Consider the following 17,752-nt stretch of genomic DNA (forward strand, 5'->3'; position numbering starts at 1 on the left):
CCATCTAAAGCAAGATTTACATGATTATTCCTGCCAAAATTTCCATTAAAATGTGCATTTCACATAGTGTCTGATATATGTCTTTCGAAAAAAAATGTTTATCAGATAGATATCTGAATTGAGCTTTCATTATGATTATTATTTTGTAATCTATTAAAATGGAAGATTTAATATAAAATATTTTACACGTTATGTTTTAGTACAGATGTCAATGTTACTAAGGATTTTTCTGGAAACCACTCCAATTTAAAGCATATGGAGAAGCTATAATAAATAATGGTAAGAAATTTTTAAGTGTGGACTAAACAAGAAGAAGGATGTTATGAATGTTATATAATAGCAGAAGAATTCTCTTTTTTATACATAATGCGTAATTTTTTCTCTGTATTTCTATTTCCTCTGTAATGTAATTTTAATAATTTATACCACAGCTTTAGATATAAACCTGCTTGATTTTGGACCAGCTGAATTCCAGATTTGAAACGCGCCTTCATGACATCCTATCAAATTTGATAGATAGTTTCCTTTACCTTATAAGTAGTCATATATTAACACCTGGCAACTTTCAATGGCGGGATAAGTTGTATACATTTGTATTGTTTTGTAATTGAAAATTGGAGACAAAAACATGTGTTTGCTTGAGGTCTTTAGAATACATTTTGAAAGGTCAAGTGTTTGAAATGTAGTCTGCAGGTGTCTGTGGTAGTGGGATTGCAGAACATTAAATATAGTATTTAAATACAAAATACTTGCATATTAAAATACAAAACATTTTACAGCGCGTTGCATGAAATTAGTAACAGTTAGGGAGTGGATGATCTTTTGTTGAACTTTCTGCTTTGTGAAAAATATATCAGACGCACATTATGACTGAAGGACAGGAAAATCAAAACTATTAATAGATGATAAAGTGTAACGGGCTAAAAAGGAGGAAGATCGTCAAGCAACATGCGGAGAAATAGCTCAAGCTTGAACGATTTTCTCAGCATCAGTGTACAGTATTTTGAGAAAAGCTTTACAGAAAAGAAATAGTTGAGCTTTATGGGTTCCTTACCACCGGAGCATTATTATATGGATTACGGCAAACCATACAGGGGTTATCTTTAGGTCTTAGTCTTCGCTTATTCAATAGGTATACGACCCTGAAGTCTTTACCTATCTATAACTGTCCTTAGTAGGAATCCTAAAAGTGAAAAAAAAAATTCCAAATATTGGAACAAACCTGTACACTTGAAGTGTTGAATGACATTCAATGTGGCAGTATGTAACATTGGCAAGGGGTTATCTGCTGCCTAGGGTGGGTTGCTTTCATCGAAGGCTTTTTAAGAAAAAACTGGCACGCATTCTCGTTACAGTTGGAGAGAAAACTCTCCTTATTGCTTGATGCGATATCGTTGGCAAATTTTCCCGCTTTTGTCAAACAAAGATTTGATAAAAGCTTGAAAATTTGGAAAAACTTGGATTAGAGGCATCGAACTAGAATTGAAATCGCGATCAATCCAGTAAAGAAATCCATTCTTCTAACGATCCCAAAATTTTCGACATGCACAATCAGAGATGAAATAAATGATGATTTATGTTAGCACCACTAAACAATTACAAAAGTTAGAATTACAGGAGGAATCATTATAACTGCACGATATTATTGCGAGTGACTGAAAAAGTGGAAAAAATACAACCGAAACGATCTGACTTGCTTAGAAATGAAAATAGGGAGATTGTGATAACTTTACTGATCAAGCGTCATCAGTTATAAAAGGTCTACGTACGCAAAGAGAGATGGTATCACCGGGGTGCCTGGGTCATAGACTCTACCCTCAATCGAAAATAGGCTACTTCGAATTATTAGACTAAACATAACTAAGAAGATATATAAATATGTACAAAATGACAAAGCTCTTTTTTCCCATAACTAATGAATGCAGTTATGGTGAATATTTATAACAAGTTAAAGCGTACCAGAGTCGATAAAAGTGAAAATGCTACCTATAAAAGCTGCAGAAGCCCGTCGAGCCAGTGAGAACAATTATGACATAAACATATAACAGTCAAACGGGTACAAGGTAAATGCAAGACCTAGTGTGCAATATTGTAATAATATGTAAACTAAATCATGAAAAAAAATTAAATAAAGAGTACAAAATAAAAATATACAGTTATATACAATACAAAAACATACTATGCAGAAAGGCAACCATGGTGTTTAAAAAATAATACTTAATCAACATTGTCACTGAGGATGGCCATAGGCCTTTGGATATAACATTGATCATTAGCATCATAATCATACATTTTAATAGCAGGGTTATTGATAGATTTCAGATCATTGTAGAATTTCTTAGCGAGGCGACAGTAAAAAGTTATAATATGTTCAATTTTCATTTCAGTATGTAATCTGTGATTCCTAACGTACCATGAAGCATTAGTAATCTGTCTCAAAACCCCGTTTTGAGCTGTTTGCAATTTTTTCCTTAAAGATCTACTTGAATAAGCCCAAACCGGGCATGAGTGACACAAAATGGGACGTAGCAGAGACTTGTAAATGAGTAACTTGTTATCTATAGAAAGAATACTGTTTCGAGCTATTAAGGCGAAAAGAGTATGTTTACGTACTCGAAACTTTCTGATAATAGATGTAATGTGTGGGGACCATAAGAAAGTTTTACTGAGGATCATCCCAAGATAAAAGACTTAAAAATATGAAACTCAATATTGCTAACTTTAATTTGGCTACGTCCCTTTTATGAAATCTGTGCTAACTTTAATTTGGTTACGTCCCTTTTATGAAATCTGTGCTAACTTTAATTTGGCTACGTCCCTTTTATGGAATTTGTGCTAACTTTAATTTGGTTACGTCCCTTTTCTGAAATACAAAATGCGTCACTTGAATCTGCATTATGTCATCATCATTATCGTAAGCTCTTGTCCACTAGTAAGTGAGTGCTCAAAGGATTTAAAACTTTTTTTTTCCAAAGGCGGAAACTTGATTAGGTCTATGTATGAGCCTACCAGACCTTAAATAATTTCCAATTTGAGAAGTCATAATATGGACTGCGTTTCCTGACTATAAAGCGTTTTTTTTTCCTTTATAATCATTTCAAGCTATTCGAGGACTGGAAGAAAGCAGTACTGTACAAAAAATAAGTTTCCGATACACACAACAGATTACCGCTGAGTAATGAAACTACGAAGAAGGTTTGTAGAAAGAATCTGCTTGAAATAAATAAAACCTGAGGAAGAAACAAAATGCATGAAACAAAATGGTCAGTCATGTTGATAGAAATCATTACATTTTTCGTTGTACATATTTAATTTTTGTTTATTTCTAGACCCAACAAAGAGCAGTGAATATGTTTCTTATATTTCTAGTTTATACCTATCAGCCGTAGCTTAAACAAATTTTTAGCTCACTTGTTAAGTTCATTAGAGTTTGAGACTTTAAGTGAAAGTGCGAGAACGAGTTCAGACTTCACAGAGTTCTCCTCTGTGTCATCTACCTGCATTTCAAACAGTTTTGTAGTTCAATTTAGTGTGATATTTTCTGTCTTCCATTACAGTTGGAAGCCTATTGGAAACCTGAACTGCCTACTCTTTACTAGTTGGAAGCCTGAACTTGCTTCAGCCTTCTTTCCTTGATACTTTGGGAGGTCACAGTTTCGAAACCTTTTTGTACATTGTTTTTTACCTTCTTGCATATTTGCTTTTGCTGTTTTGATAGGTTACGGTTTCAAATTAAATTAAGTAAACCATGTATGTTCCGTCTCGAACAGAGACGGAACATACATGCACCTTTTGTTATCAGAAAAAAATTCTTATTACAAGAGTTATGGGAATTGGGTATTGATTGGGACACAATTTTGCCATAACTCTTGTAATAAGAATTTTATTCTGATAACAAAAGGTGCAATGCATCCAACTGGGTCATAAATTTTTGCCACAATCTGTAATACCTTTCGCTTCGCAACGTGTTTCCAGTCAACTGGTTGTAAAAGTTCTTGTACATCTAATTTCAAATGTGTCCTCATCCAAATCCCAAATTATTCCCAGCACCTTTAACGTTTTCTTATCCAAATTATCTTCCTTATTAATTAAACCAATATCTTGCCAATGATTTTTTTAAAGATACGGAATTTGATTCAAAGTTTCTTAAGTTCATACCAGCGTCTTGAAGAATTTTAACTGCATCAGTTGATAATGAGAAAACTTCTTCAACGGAGTCTGCTCCATGGATAAGGTCATCAACATATAAGGACTTATTTAACATGTCAACAGCTTTGCTATATTTCTTTTCATAACCCTTAATATGATGTTTGATAGTGGCGGACAAAATAAACGGACTTGTTGTCATTCCAAATGGCACTCGGCACATTCGGAAAACCTTAAAGCCTAAACTATTGTCACTATCGTAGTAAGAATGATCAGATCACAAGAACCTTAAAAAAATTTCTATGTTCTGTGAAATCTTGAAGTTTTGATTTGAAATTCTAATGCTCTCCCAACCTGTTTCCTGAAAACGAAATCAACTCGAGAAATTATGACTCATGAAGAGACACCCCAATGTGTGTACACTGTCTCAACAGTTTTCAGTTCAGTTTAGTGTGATTTATTTTCAGTTTTCTATTAGAGGTAGAAACCATAACTGTTTTTAACAATCTTCCACATCGGTGTGTAATGCTTTGGGATATTTCAGTTTCAGATGTATTTGCGTACACCATGCAGGGATAATTCACTATTTTAATAATTTAGTGGGTTTTTGTTTCGGTTCAGTTTAGCGCATTTTCGATTAGAAGTGGCAAACTTAACTATCGTTGGCTTTCTTACACATCTAACTTTGGTATTCTAAAAGATGCTGGATTTAGGAGTGTTATCTAAACGCACACGTTTCTTTTTTCTTTCCGGATGGTCTTAAAGTAGAGCACGTTATTTTCATTAATATTTGCCATTGTGATCGCACCAGATGGACTGCGATGCAAGTACCAGGCTGGTGATGTGCCACTCTCTTCGCTGCATTTTGACCGGGATGTAAGCGCTGAGCTATCGTGTACCACTCTGTACACGGTAGCTTCACAAGAATGCTAATGCTTGGCTGTTGCCCAAATCTTTCCCACTTCATCAGAAGGCCCTTAATTAGTTGCAGAAAACATTCAATGGACCTTTTTTGTTCTCCTCTTTCTTTTCAGAAAAAACTTTCTTCTGGGTTTCCTTGTATTCCTGTTTAGATCAGGGCTTTCTTTATTGAATTTTACTTTATAAATTTGAGAAACATGTTTACTTTCTGCTCCCATTGCATAAGCTAATTTTTCGTGTAAGGCACTGCCTAAGTAGAAAGGAAGGCAATTTTTATTCCATATGTTAATCACGTGTAACGGTACTTGTACGCGGTTCGATATTTTCGATCGCTCCATGTAGATGTTTTTCGATCCCTCCGTGTGTTCGATATAGGAGAGTTCAGACGACAGTATAGCTGTCACAACTTGTATAAGCCGAAATTCGGCTGCAAGGAAACCGAAGCTAGATTAATTTTATAATTTTCTTTTAAAAAATGATAAAAATATATAATACTGGAAGAGAAATGAAGAAAAAGAGCGAAACATTTATTCCTATCATTTGCGAGTTCAAAAAGGCTTAAACTACATCTGGTTGAACCTTCCTGTGTTACTGTCAGCTTTGCGCTTGAAGTCTAGTAGTTCTAAGAAACACAGGCAAGAAATTGTAACAGACTAACAGTTTACATTATGGCTTATAGACTCAGCTAAGACTTTTACAGCATCCACCATTCCTTTCCGATCTTAGGAATACAATAAATATTTTTGCAGACTATTGCTTTGTTCTTGAAAAGCTTATAGTGTTGTAACTGTGTGAGTTGGAATCATTTTCACCCAGTTATATCAAATTTCGCCCTCCCTCCTCCTACCCGACGCCTTTTTCAGAGTATCAGCATATTGCATTGGTCTATTGGTAGACATACTGTCTATGTGACACATCACATAGACATGATTAAGGAGACTAAACCTTAACTACCAGCATCTTTTTTAATGAGTATGGTTTGTAAGTATAGCTAAGTGGGTTAGGTTACTTGAATAAGCCAAAATCACGAAGACAATATGCGTGAGAGGAGTGAAAAACTCCCCTTATAAGTGAAAATCCAACTAGAAGGACTTTACGATAGGATAATGCTTATTAGTCCCTATATCCGCGCGTGAATGATATTACTGCGGTGGTCCTTGAGTATGAACAACTTTAAAAAAAAAACTTATGAGTTACAATTCCTTGAGATGTAACTCATAAGTAGCTCCTTATACTTACAACTCCTTGAATATGAACAACCTGTTCTTACTTGTAGGAGATTACAAAGCTGCAAGTGCACTTTGAGGTGCTGATGAATACGAGAAGCCATCATTCTTGATTACCTTACTTCAAACAGGTTTGCCATCCTTTACTCAACTGATAGACCACCAACGTGTTAGACAGCCTGCTGAAAAAGATTAAGCCAGATATTACTCTTTGAAAGAAAAATACGTTTTCTCTCATTCACGGCGGAAAAATAGTAATCATCCATACAGCATCCCAATAGATCACCAATACGCAGTCAAAAACAGTCAAACCAAATACATCAATATGAAATAATTCAAAGAGACGCTACTACCTCATTTAGAACAGCTGGCTTCCATTTATGACAAATGCGTAGACACGGAAGGATTGGTCATTGTTTACGATGTGGTAACAAGTACTATACTTTTAATCGACGAGTAAGTATTATTTATACAGCACCCCAAGTAAACGTTCGTGGTGGACAGCATCTCAGGAAAAGAAACAGAACCCTTAGATGGCGAACCTATGGCACTCGTTCCGCTAGGTGGCACGCGACAGGTATTTCGGTGCCGAGCCACAGGTACATATTAAATTACTTTTATTCACTTATATTTGCTAAAAACAACATTTCAAAAAATTTTCTAGAGTAGCAACTCGCAAAGGCAGATTCAGACACGAGTACGAGCATGGACGCCATTACGATATTTTTCAGGACGGAAGGGTGATTATTGTCCCGCTTCACCATGGAAGTCCTTGTAGGGAAGACTGACATTTTCTTGGGAAAATACGTGTGTGGGATCAAGTTGTAGAGACAGAACCCAAACTACATTGCAAATTATGACATAGTTTCGATTTGGGTTTGCTATATTTGAATATGAAGGTGGTATCACAACAAAACTCATATTTCGAGATATAGCAGAAGGATTTTTTTGCGAATGAGAGCACCTATAAATGCTGTCGCCTCCTTTATTGGTTCAGACAATTTAATTTTTTAACTATAAAAATTGAAAAAGTGACAAGACAAAAGGTTTCTATACCATATAAAAAGTGAATTTTTGAATTAAATGCCACATAAAACTTTTATATGAGAGCAGTGGTTCTCACACTATATCAATGGGCAAAGTATAATTTAAAAATTAAACATTTTTATGTAGAATCGAGGCTCCGCATCAGTGTTAGAAAGAGTTTGGATATTCGAAACTTTTGATTCTTTAAAGGAAGGTGGGCGGAGATTAAGCCTCTACTTTTATAACTAAATATCTGACCATGATTACTCCGTTAAGGGCGGAGATTTCATAAACTTTTTTATTAAAGTGGTGGAATTGGTACTCCAATAAACTTTTTTTTTTTTTTTTTTGTTTACCCTTCTCCCTTTTGGCACCAATGCAAGGAATCACACAAAAATAACTTCTTGCAAATACAGTTATGATGCCATATTTCTATGCCACAGACAGTTTTGGTGTTCACTCGAGTTAAAGAATTTATTAATTTGTGTGTGTAGCTTATTCTTTGTGTTGTGTGCATTAAAATTGCTTTTTTAATTTCTTGTGGTTTCGAACGCGAACTCTCCAAATATGCTTCCGAAAAAACAGAAATTTAGCTAGGATAGTGGTCGAATATTTAACAATAACTATGGAGTAATAAAAAATAAGTTCTCTGTTGCTTTGGGTTCCGTAACGTTAATATCTCACACATTTACTGTACAGCGTCATTTCAGGACGAATCATAAAAACATTTGCTCCATGCAAAATGAAGAAAAAAAGAGAGTTCATTGCACAAAAAGTAAAGCAATATCGAAATAAATAAGTTGTTTTGTACCTTCTTTTAAACCAAAGAATAATATCTCTGAAGCAAACTTCCATATGTCTCACTGCCTAGCACAGCACAGTAAACAGCTTTCTGATGGTGAGTTTCTGAAGACGGCTTTCTTTAGTCACATTTAATAGCTTATTTGAAGATTTTCAACAAACAGCAAATAATCAGTAGAACTGAAGAACTGCCTGCCAGAAAGAATGCTGTGAAGAATAGAATAATAAAAATAAGTGAAGATCTTTTAAAGCAAATAAAGTCTGATTTAGATAATGTCGAAAGTTTTCATTATGCCAACGTGATTTTTGCACCAACGTGATTTTACTAGAAAATTTAGCTGTTTTCGTTCGATTTTCTTATAGACATGTAGTGACAGAGGAATTAGCCGCATTGCTGAGTTTACCAACCATGATCAAAACCAAGAACTTGCAGTAAACGTGGGGTTTAACTTCAAGAAAATTGTGCCTGTAACAAGTGATGGTGCTCCAAATTATGGTAGGAATATATAATGGGCTGTAAATTTCTGGGTGAAGAAGTTCAACACCTTGTAGAGTCCAGGTGAGTTAACTTCTGTGTGGATACAGGAGTAAGTGAGTGAGCGCCACCAAGGAAGACCACTGACCTGGCCTTAGCCTCACAGTGTGATATCTTCCTGGCAGAAACCATCTACTCTCTGCTCCACCCTGCTCCGGGAACGCAGCCGAATTGACGGCTAAGAGCTTCATAAAGTCTACAAGCTGTAAGCTTGGAAGTTGTTGTACGGAGAAAGAGTATCCTGTTAGGAACTACTTAAAATTAAGCAAAGAAGCAATCAAAAGACTGTTAAGAATCGCTGTTAGAATAGACATGCAGGAGTAGGATAGAGAAGTAGCAGGAAGCTACACAGAAGAAGGGTTCAAATCCTTTATAAACTCTTTAAAATTTACACTGCGTCAACTTGACGCTAACAAACTTCGCCTCTACTTGGGCGGTACCTGAAAGTCGAATAATTGAAAATTAAAAGTTGAAATGTTTAACAAATGCTAAACTAACCTACAGGGCTTAGCGAGATCCCGAGCTTCAACCCCCTTCTAAGCTAGTGGCAGTAAGGCGATGCAATTAAGTCACTTGAACCAGCAATAACAAACGTACCTACGGCAGAGACGGGCAGCTATCCTTTCTCCTATCAAAACTCGGCTTTTAACTACTTCCTTCAACATATAAAATTTGCATGCGTTCACGCGCGCTACGACATTTAACTATTCTGGCACTGACAATTAGGGGAATGAAGGCTTGTAAAAAAGTCTTAACTTAAAATTTAAAATGTTAGTTAAAATAAATATAAATCCCTGCAACCTTATTGTGCAATTTCATTGCATTTTACATCAGCAAGCACTATGCGCAAAAGCTAGTATGAATCATTTCAGAATATTCTGCCTGTAATAACTAAAGTTGTGAACTTCATATCTGCACATGCTCTAACTATTCGCTAGTTCTTGAAGTTTTTTATAGGAAGTAGAATCTCAATATGATGACCTTCTTATATGCAATAATGTTCGCTGGCTGAGTCATGGATAAGTTCTCCTCAGATGCGTCATACTTTTGGATGAAATTCGATTTTTAACAATAGAAAAGGAGCAAGAATTTCCAGAACTTACGGATCATATTTGGCTGTGTGATTTAATGTTTTTCAAAGACTTTACAGCACTATAAATGATGTAAATAAAGAATTGCAAGGAAAAGGGCAAACTGCAAATAGATTGTTTGAGATCATTAGATTCTCAAAGATCAAACGTGATGTATTCTTTAAAAATATTGAAACAAAGAAGTTTAAATATTTCCCTTCGATTAAAGGACAATTCGAACTAACGTCGAGTTTTGCTGATAAATTTTCTTCCAAAAACAGAGAAAATATATTAAGAGCTACACTCATGTCCATAAATTAAGGATAATGCAAAATCAGGCAAAGGAAGAGTTAGAAGCAAAACAAATTTGACTTATCTGTAAAGCTTATTTATTAAACAAAAGGTAAAGAACAAAAATATAGTATATGTTTGATATTATTAAAAAATTAGCGATTTTTTCTCTCTGGAGCAAATTACAAAAAAAAAAAAAAAAAAAAAAAAACCCTATTTACAATAAACCAATATTACATGGCTGGTACGATTGTTAATACATTGTATGTCTCCCAGACGATGCAACACAGTCCGTACAATGACTAGGCATGCTGAGTATCAAATTATCGATCTGATCTTTGGGGATATTACACCACTCAAAACGAAATGCTCTCCGAAGTTCCGGTAGACATGTAGGAGGAGGTTGACGAGCTGCAACTCGTCGGCCAAGCATGTCCCACACGTGCTCTACTGGATTCAAGTCCGGCGAGAATGCTGGCCAATCCATACGGGTGATATCCTCCGATTGAAGGCATTCGCTTACGATGTTTTTTCACGGTGAGGACGGGCGTTGTCATCCATAAACACAAATTGAGCGGCCATGGCGCCCCGAAACAAACGTACATGTTGTTCCAGAATGACGTCCCGATAGATTTGGCTTGTCACGGTTCCAATTTGAACGTGCAGGTCAGTTCTGGAAGCCAGAATAATTCCACTCCAAATGAGCACTCCTGCACCATCGTAACGGTGTCGTTCAATAATGTTTTCTTGGTGGTAACGGGTACCTGGAGCTCTCCATATGAAAGTCCGGCGAGAATCAGACTGCAAGCTAAACCTTTACTCGTCGGAAAACATCACACAAGCCCACTGTTGCGGTGTCCACAATGCATGCTCTCTACTCCAGGCTAACGGCAGGCGACAGTGAGTTGCAGTAAGTGGAACGCAATTGACAGGTCTACGAGCGTATAGACCAATCTGCCTTAAGCGTCTGTACACGGTCTGCCTTGAAATTGTCGTACCAGTGGCTGAATAGAGCTGACGAGACAGGTCTTAGGCTGTGCTCCGCCTGTTTCTTTTGTCAGTAACTGCCAAATACCGGTCCTCATTCGGCGTTGTAACTCTGGGGCGACCTGTGCTGTAACGTCTACTCACATTACCATCATCTTGGAATCGTTGCCAAAGCCTGGAGATGACACTGGGCAATTCCAAGTTCGTTTGATGCTTCCAGTTGGGTATCCCTACATTCCATACGGCCGATTATTCTACCAGGTAAAAAATCATCCAAATGCGTCCTTTGTGTCATAACTATTCGGTTATTGCACTGAAATGCTTATAAAGCGCCTGCGAACAATTTTACTTCTTTGCCTGTATTCCTTATATATCACTCTCTTACGCTCTCGTCATTGTGACGTATCATCGGTGTCATCTGGTTACTTCCTGAAATTTGCATATGATTCTTGAAGATGTGTGTAGTGATTTTACAGGTGATATATTTATTTTAGAGTTCGATTTCCGCGGGACTCAGAATTATCCTTAATTTATGGACATGAGTGTATTTGGATATTTTAGAAAATTCAAAGTAAATAATATCAGAACGATTTTTCAATTTTGGAGAAAACGTTGCAGTTTATTTCAAAACCTCACTTTGCTAAAATAGAGGATCTTAAAGTAAGATTTTTTGAGTGATTGGATATTGACAATTTGGAAGTGAAAATGACAGAATTTCATGAAAATTGAAAATTCTACGTGGGTGAACAAATTTGTCAAATTTGTTGAAGCGTTAGAAGTGAAGTGTGTGAATTCCAAATATTGCATCTAAAAGTCAGAAAACTTAATCCTTGAACCATGGAACGATTTTCCCCAAAACGTTTCGGCCATGATAATATTTGTAGCAGCACTGCTTACAATGCTTGGGTCCTCTTTGCTTGTGAGCACGCATTTTCATCAATGAATTCTATAAACTCTACTGTAAGAAACCGCCTTGGTTCAGATTTAAGTGAATCTTGTGTGATACAAATTATGACCCAAATATAAATGACATAGTTAATAAGTCAGCAACACATATCGCACTGATTGGGATTAAATGCATGCAGTTTTGGAATGTAATATTGTTTATAATATTAAATGAATGTATTTTGAAAAGTAAAAAGTATATTAAGTGAAGCGTCTTAAAGAAAATACCACTTTTTAAGTGAACAAAATTAAGACAATTAATTATATATTTTGAATTGTATTGATACATTTAACTTTTCATACTATAAAAAATTAAAAGCGTCTAACATTAATTACCTTTTTTCTTATTTGTTTATTTACAATTAAAGGTGTATTAAACTGAAATGGCTTTAAAATATTGATTATTAAATTTACATTTGATGCAAGATAATAACTAAACAGCATATATAGTTACTAAATATAATTCGATAAGCAGGCATTTAAAGATAACTTTGAAAAATAAATATGTCAAGTGGCATACTGGACACTTGAAAATAATAATTGAACTGGCACACTAATCGAAAAATGTTCGCCATCCCTGCCTTAGACGAAAACTTCAAAGTTGCCACGATCCCGATGAAAGATTATCTCTTTCTATCACTTTTAGAAAACTTACGGCAGTCTGTATAAAAGCAATTAGCAGTGAAAAATTAGTATCCCGGCAAAAGTATGCACTGAAATAAATAAAAAATTTGGTGTAGTTTTCAAGGGATCGCATAAGCTGTATCGCTCATCTATCTCGAGTACAGTTACCTACGAAGCAGCCAGATTTGGCATACAGGTTGTATAACATGTTTTTAACAAACAAGCTTATCACATGTTTCTATTACATATCTTTAATCATTACAGTCCATGCATGGACTCCAGCACAAGAGGAAATTAGAAAGTAGCCTAGTAATTTACTTTAAGGCACGCCTCCCAGAACAAAGCCGCTGCTTACTGCAAAGAATTCAACAACATATAAAAAAGATCTCAACCCAAATAAAGCATGAGATTGACAACAGTATGATACATGTTATCCATAGCGCACCCAGCAATCTTAATGTCATAGCTTTCAGCTTGTTGGCGATTCACGTATTTCCTAATATTTAAGAAAGTTGAAGTTACTCCTTTGAAGCAACCTCGTGTAGATCCATCTGCTTCCTGCCTACTCTGGGCGGCCGAGCGGTAAAGTCGCTGAACACTGGTAGTTCGGTCTGAGGTTCGAATCCCGCGAACGGGCTGGCTGCATGGGCGTTTTCGTGGTTTTCCCCATGTGTAACGTGTATACGAGCCAGTTTCCCTTAGAAAGTCCTCCACGAAGGCATCCCTCCCCTTAGGCAGATAGCCCTAGTGTGCTTTGCCATAATTAAATACATACATACATACATACCTGCCTACTCTGGACAAATTGCTCGAAAGAGTAGTATTACAAAGACTCGATCATTTTATCAATATCAGGAGCTTAACGAATGAGCAAATATATGGCTTAAGAGCTGGTTTTTCCATTAAACATGTTTTCAATAATTAAAATTCTATAAATACATGTAAGCAATAGGACAATTTGCATACTTTCATCGTCTCTGTCGATATACAAGCAGACTTCTACTGAATAAACTGCAGAATATAGGATGCTTTAAGGTCTCTTTGATCTTATGCTTAGCTGCCTCAGTAATAAACATGTCCAAGTCACAATAAATGAAGGTATACATACGTAAAAAATTAACAAAGCGTGCCCTCAGGGATCTTCTTTAAGGGATTGTATGAAATATAGTATCGGTATCAGGATTTGCATTGTTTAATAAAAACAGATCCTTCAATATACTTGCCTGTGCAGATAATTCCTTGTAGTAGGCAGAAGGCGCAGCAGAAATCAGTACAAAAGGCATATATAGCACACTATGAATCTATTTGTCAACTAGGCGAAGGAACGAAAACTTGTCATTTCCGCATATAAAACACAAAGCATGTTAACATGCCCTGAAAAACAGCAGATACGTATGCCGTGCGTGAAAGCAGAAGGTTTAAAGCATAAAGACCGTCAAAGGTTATATTTAGGTTTTATCGTAGATGAAAGGCTTTCTTGGCACCAGCAAAGAAAAGTAAAAGAAAGACTACTTAAACTTTCTTAAGCGCTGATCAGAATTATCGCGGCTTAAATTTTGGTATTGTAGAGTTTTTGAACGCGAGGCCTTGCATGGGGCCTATATGGGGAGCTCCAGCATAATTTGGGCAGCCTATTTTTACAGAGCATCTCCCTCTGGGTATCGTACATCCCCAACTAGCTCTCTGAATGAGCTTGAGAGACTCCTCCCTTTCATCTAATTGTAGAACAAGGATGTGCAATAGTTCGCGCACTGTAATTTAAAAAAGACTCAAACTTTTAGAATAAGATACGTTGACAGTGATTACATACCAGGTGTTGTATTGTTACCTTGTTTCGTGGCAGAGTTCAAAGTCACAGTCGAATGTAAGCTTCTCATTGCTCCAGTACCAAATGCTTTATAGACTGATAGCTCCAAAGGTGAGCACGGCATCGACGGTAGATAATGTAAACTACACTGGGATATTACGGCTCGTACTTGGGCTCGCGCACTGAGTTCCAGAAACTCAGTTTTCCAAGCCGAGCTGGTTGCCTTGAGAGTGGCAATACAATTCAGTATCAAATTAATATATAGCACAGAAATTTGCATGGACTCAGTTTCGAGTATGAAGACTATACAAGGCTCGCGCTGCAAAACCAAAATTGTCAGAGACATTCAGAACATTCTGTTTTCTATTCCAAAAGACGCTAGTCAAAACCTCCATCAGGTTCTCGCATATGTGGGAATTATCGGTAACGAAAGTGGCGACGCACTTGCCAAAGCGGAAGCTATAATTCTTAACGTAAGGGTAATGCACATACTATCTTCCGGGATTACATACAAAAGCAACCACGAGAATACAACTTATACGGCAATGGCAACATAACTGGAACGAGGTCAACGCCGGACGTAAAGTGCGTAAATACTTACCAAAAATAAGTATGAAGCTTAACAGTGAAGTCCTGTGAGACAGTTTCTCACAGGACACACTGTCTCAGTCCTTTTTGGCTTTAGAGATAGTGATCTTTGCATATGCTGAGCGGCCGATCACACCGACCACTCCAACTGCTTGGAGATAATCAGAAACAATTTACGGAAACTTGCCGTCGGGAACAGTCATGAATGAGCCAATAACACCTGTAGCAATCATTTTGCAATAAAAATAAGGGAAAGCACACAATTACTGTTTCCATTTCAAGGAGACTGGAAGAATAATACGTAAGCTTAGCACCGCTAACTGAATTGCACTTAGTTTTATCTGCAGATTTACAGAATACTGTTCATTATAAATATTTTGCGTATATTTGTTATTGTAAATATGATTATAGTCAAAGCATGTGGTAGATAAAGCGAAATACATCCATTGCTAATGTTTACATATTTTAATATATAATTGTCATTTGTGATGATTTTCTTATTTTATAATTTAGTAACTGACTGTATGCCCATTGAACATACTATCACTGCAAAAGCTGTTAATTGCACACTGTGTTTTGAATGTTCCTTTTCCAATGCATACCTGTCAAGAGTAACTGAAAGTTTTCCAATGCCTACTTGTCAAGTGTAATTGAAAGTTTTCCAATGTAATATTATCGCTGTAAGGAACTGTTAATTGTATAAGAGTTTTAATGTTCATGTTATAGAGTCTGCTTGTCAACAGTAACAAGATTTCATCCCTTGTAGTTTAGAACTTGAATATATATCAATGTATGTGCTGTAAACAATGAAAAAGGCTCTAATTTCGTGCATCATCAGCATTTTGCAACTTTTTTTAAGGGACATAACCCCAAACTAGCTGTGAAATTTACTTGCATACCCCTTAATTAATAAACGAAAACATTGCTGAAAAGCCGACTAATTAATTTAATAATTTGTTCTATAAGGTGTTTCTCCCGCCTTCTTGGCATGCCTTCGTGGTGTGGTGGTCTGCACGCTGGGCGCGTGTTCCAGAGGTCCGTGGTTCGATTCCCGGCGAAAGAGCTTGCTTATATTTCATCTTGCCTGCTTCCAAAAGATTCTAATGTCTCTACAGTGGCGCCCGAACTAAAACGGTGTTGGATGATGATTTTCCACACCCAGAATTTGGCGATTGGGTCCCCTAAAACCCCAGTCGCCCTTTAAAAGGGGGAGTATATAAGGTATTTTTCCCGCCTTCTTGGCATGACTTCGTGGTGTAGTGGTCTGCACGCTCTCCGCTTATTCCAGAGTTCCACGGTTCGATTCCAGGCTAAGGCGTTGCTAAGTTTTCATTTTTCCTGCTTCCAAAATAGCTAATGTCTCTACAGTTCTACAAATTTGATATTGTAACTTCATGTCAAGAAAAAATAGGATCCTAATTTTTAATTAAGACAGTTATTATAAGTTATTTATGGTCCTAAGTAGCAAGTTTGTTAGATATTTCTAAAGAGAAATACAACATGTATACGATGAAATAGAAGAAATTAATAGCACAAAGGACGATAATAATAAACTTTCAATTTCTGAACTGTTCTTCGAATTTCCTTCAGTATTTTAAGTTAAATATTTATCTTCCACATATTGTTTAAGTAATCATAGCAAACGACATTTTGAATATTAGCAAATTTAATTTATAACACGTGTTTACTTGTGCCAATAGCGCACCTTTCACTTAAGACAAAGGCTATCAGAATGAAGACAAGGCTAAGACAAATGAAGACAAGGCTACTAAGACAAAGGCTATCAGAATGAAGATACACACTTTTAACAAGAAATTGATATTTTAGTACGATCAGTGGAATAAAAATATATAGTTAAATCATTTTTAATTTTACACACAGTAGTTTGAACTTGAATACGGTTTATTCTCCTTGACATAAATTCAATTAACCAAAACGGGAGGAAGGGATTCTTTCTGCACCAAATCTGTTTCAATATATGGGCACTTCCCCTTACACCTTCAGACCCCGCTACATTCCTGTAACTGCTATTAATATTAATTTATATCTTCTAAACTGAAACACTACCGAACACTAAGAAATATTCGCCGAAGCCTCAGCTCGGCAACTGTTAGGCGATTTCACGAAAGGAATAGCTTTCCTACTGCTCTGCATGTATGCTATTTACACTCTAGTGAGCTTGATGGAAGAAACAGAAGCTGTAGGGAAAAGTTAACGTAAAAATAACGAATGAATTAAATAAAATTATCTTTACAAATTTATTGCTCAAATTATTTGTAAACTTTGTATGATTATTTATTTCACAATACGATCTCCGTCCTCTTTTTTTCCAGAACTGTGGGCTCTTATCAACAATGCCGGTGTCTGTGTGTACGGCGAATTCGAATGGCAGACGTGGAATCAATGCCAGAAGCAAGTCGAAGTGAATCTTCTGGGAACTATGCGCCTCACGAAAGCCTTTTTGCCGCTGCTCAGGAAAAGTAAAGGTTCGTTTCACACTATTTGTTTAAGTCAAATGTTGTTTTCTTTGTCCAATTTCATACAAATAAGTTATGGTACAGCATAATAAATATACAATATGCAATATAACAATGAAAAAAGGGAAGTCAAAGAAATTATAATAATTCAGTGAAAATAAAAATTAGGAACTTAAATTTAAGTTCAGAACGAAATCCTGAAAAGCGGAAATCTTCTCTTCAGTTCGTAAAATTTTTGACAGTCCAGTCGATTTTCTTAAAATTTTTACATATACGAGGTACGACAGTAAAATAACGAGAATTAAATT

General features: G+C 36.2%; 1 protein-coding gene across 1 annotated transcript in view; it reads left to right on the plus strand.

Moving 5' to 3' along the window:
- Positions 1-17,752, plus strand: part of LOC118204886 (D-beta-hydroxybutyrate dehydrogenase, mitochondrial-like) — a 36,504-nt gene that overhangs the window by 3,162 nt on the left and 15,590 nt on the right. Inside the window, exon 2 of the mRNA XM_035377184.2 lies at positions 17,301-17,453. Within this exon, the coding sequence (XP_035233075.1) occupies positions 17,301-17,453 (153 nt within the window). The remainder of the gene's footprint in view (positions 1-17,300; positions 17,454-17,752) is intronic.

Source organism: Stegodyphus dumicola, chromosome 9, assembly GCF_044657685.1.
Source record: "Stegodyphus dumicola isolate Sdum_Otavi_A_Nest chromosome 9, ASM4465768v1".
NCBI lineage: Eukaryota > Metazoa > Arthropoda > Arachnida > Araneae > Eresidae > Stegodyphus > Stegodyphus dumicola.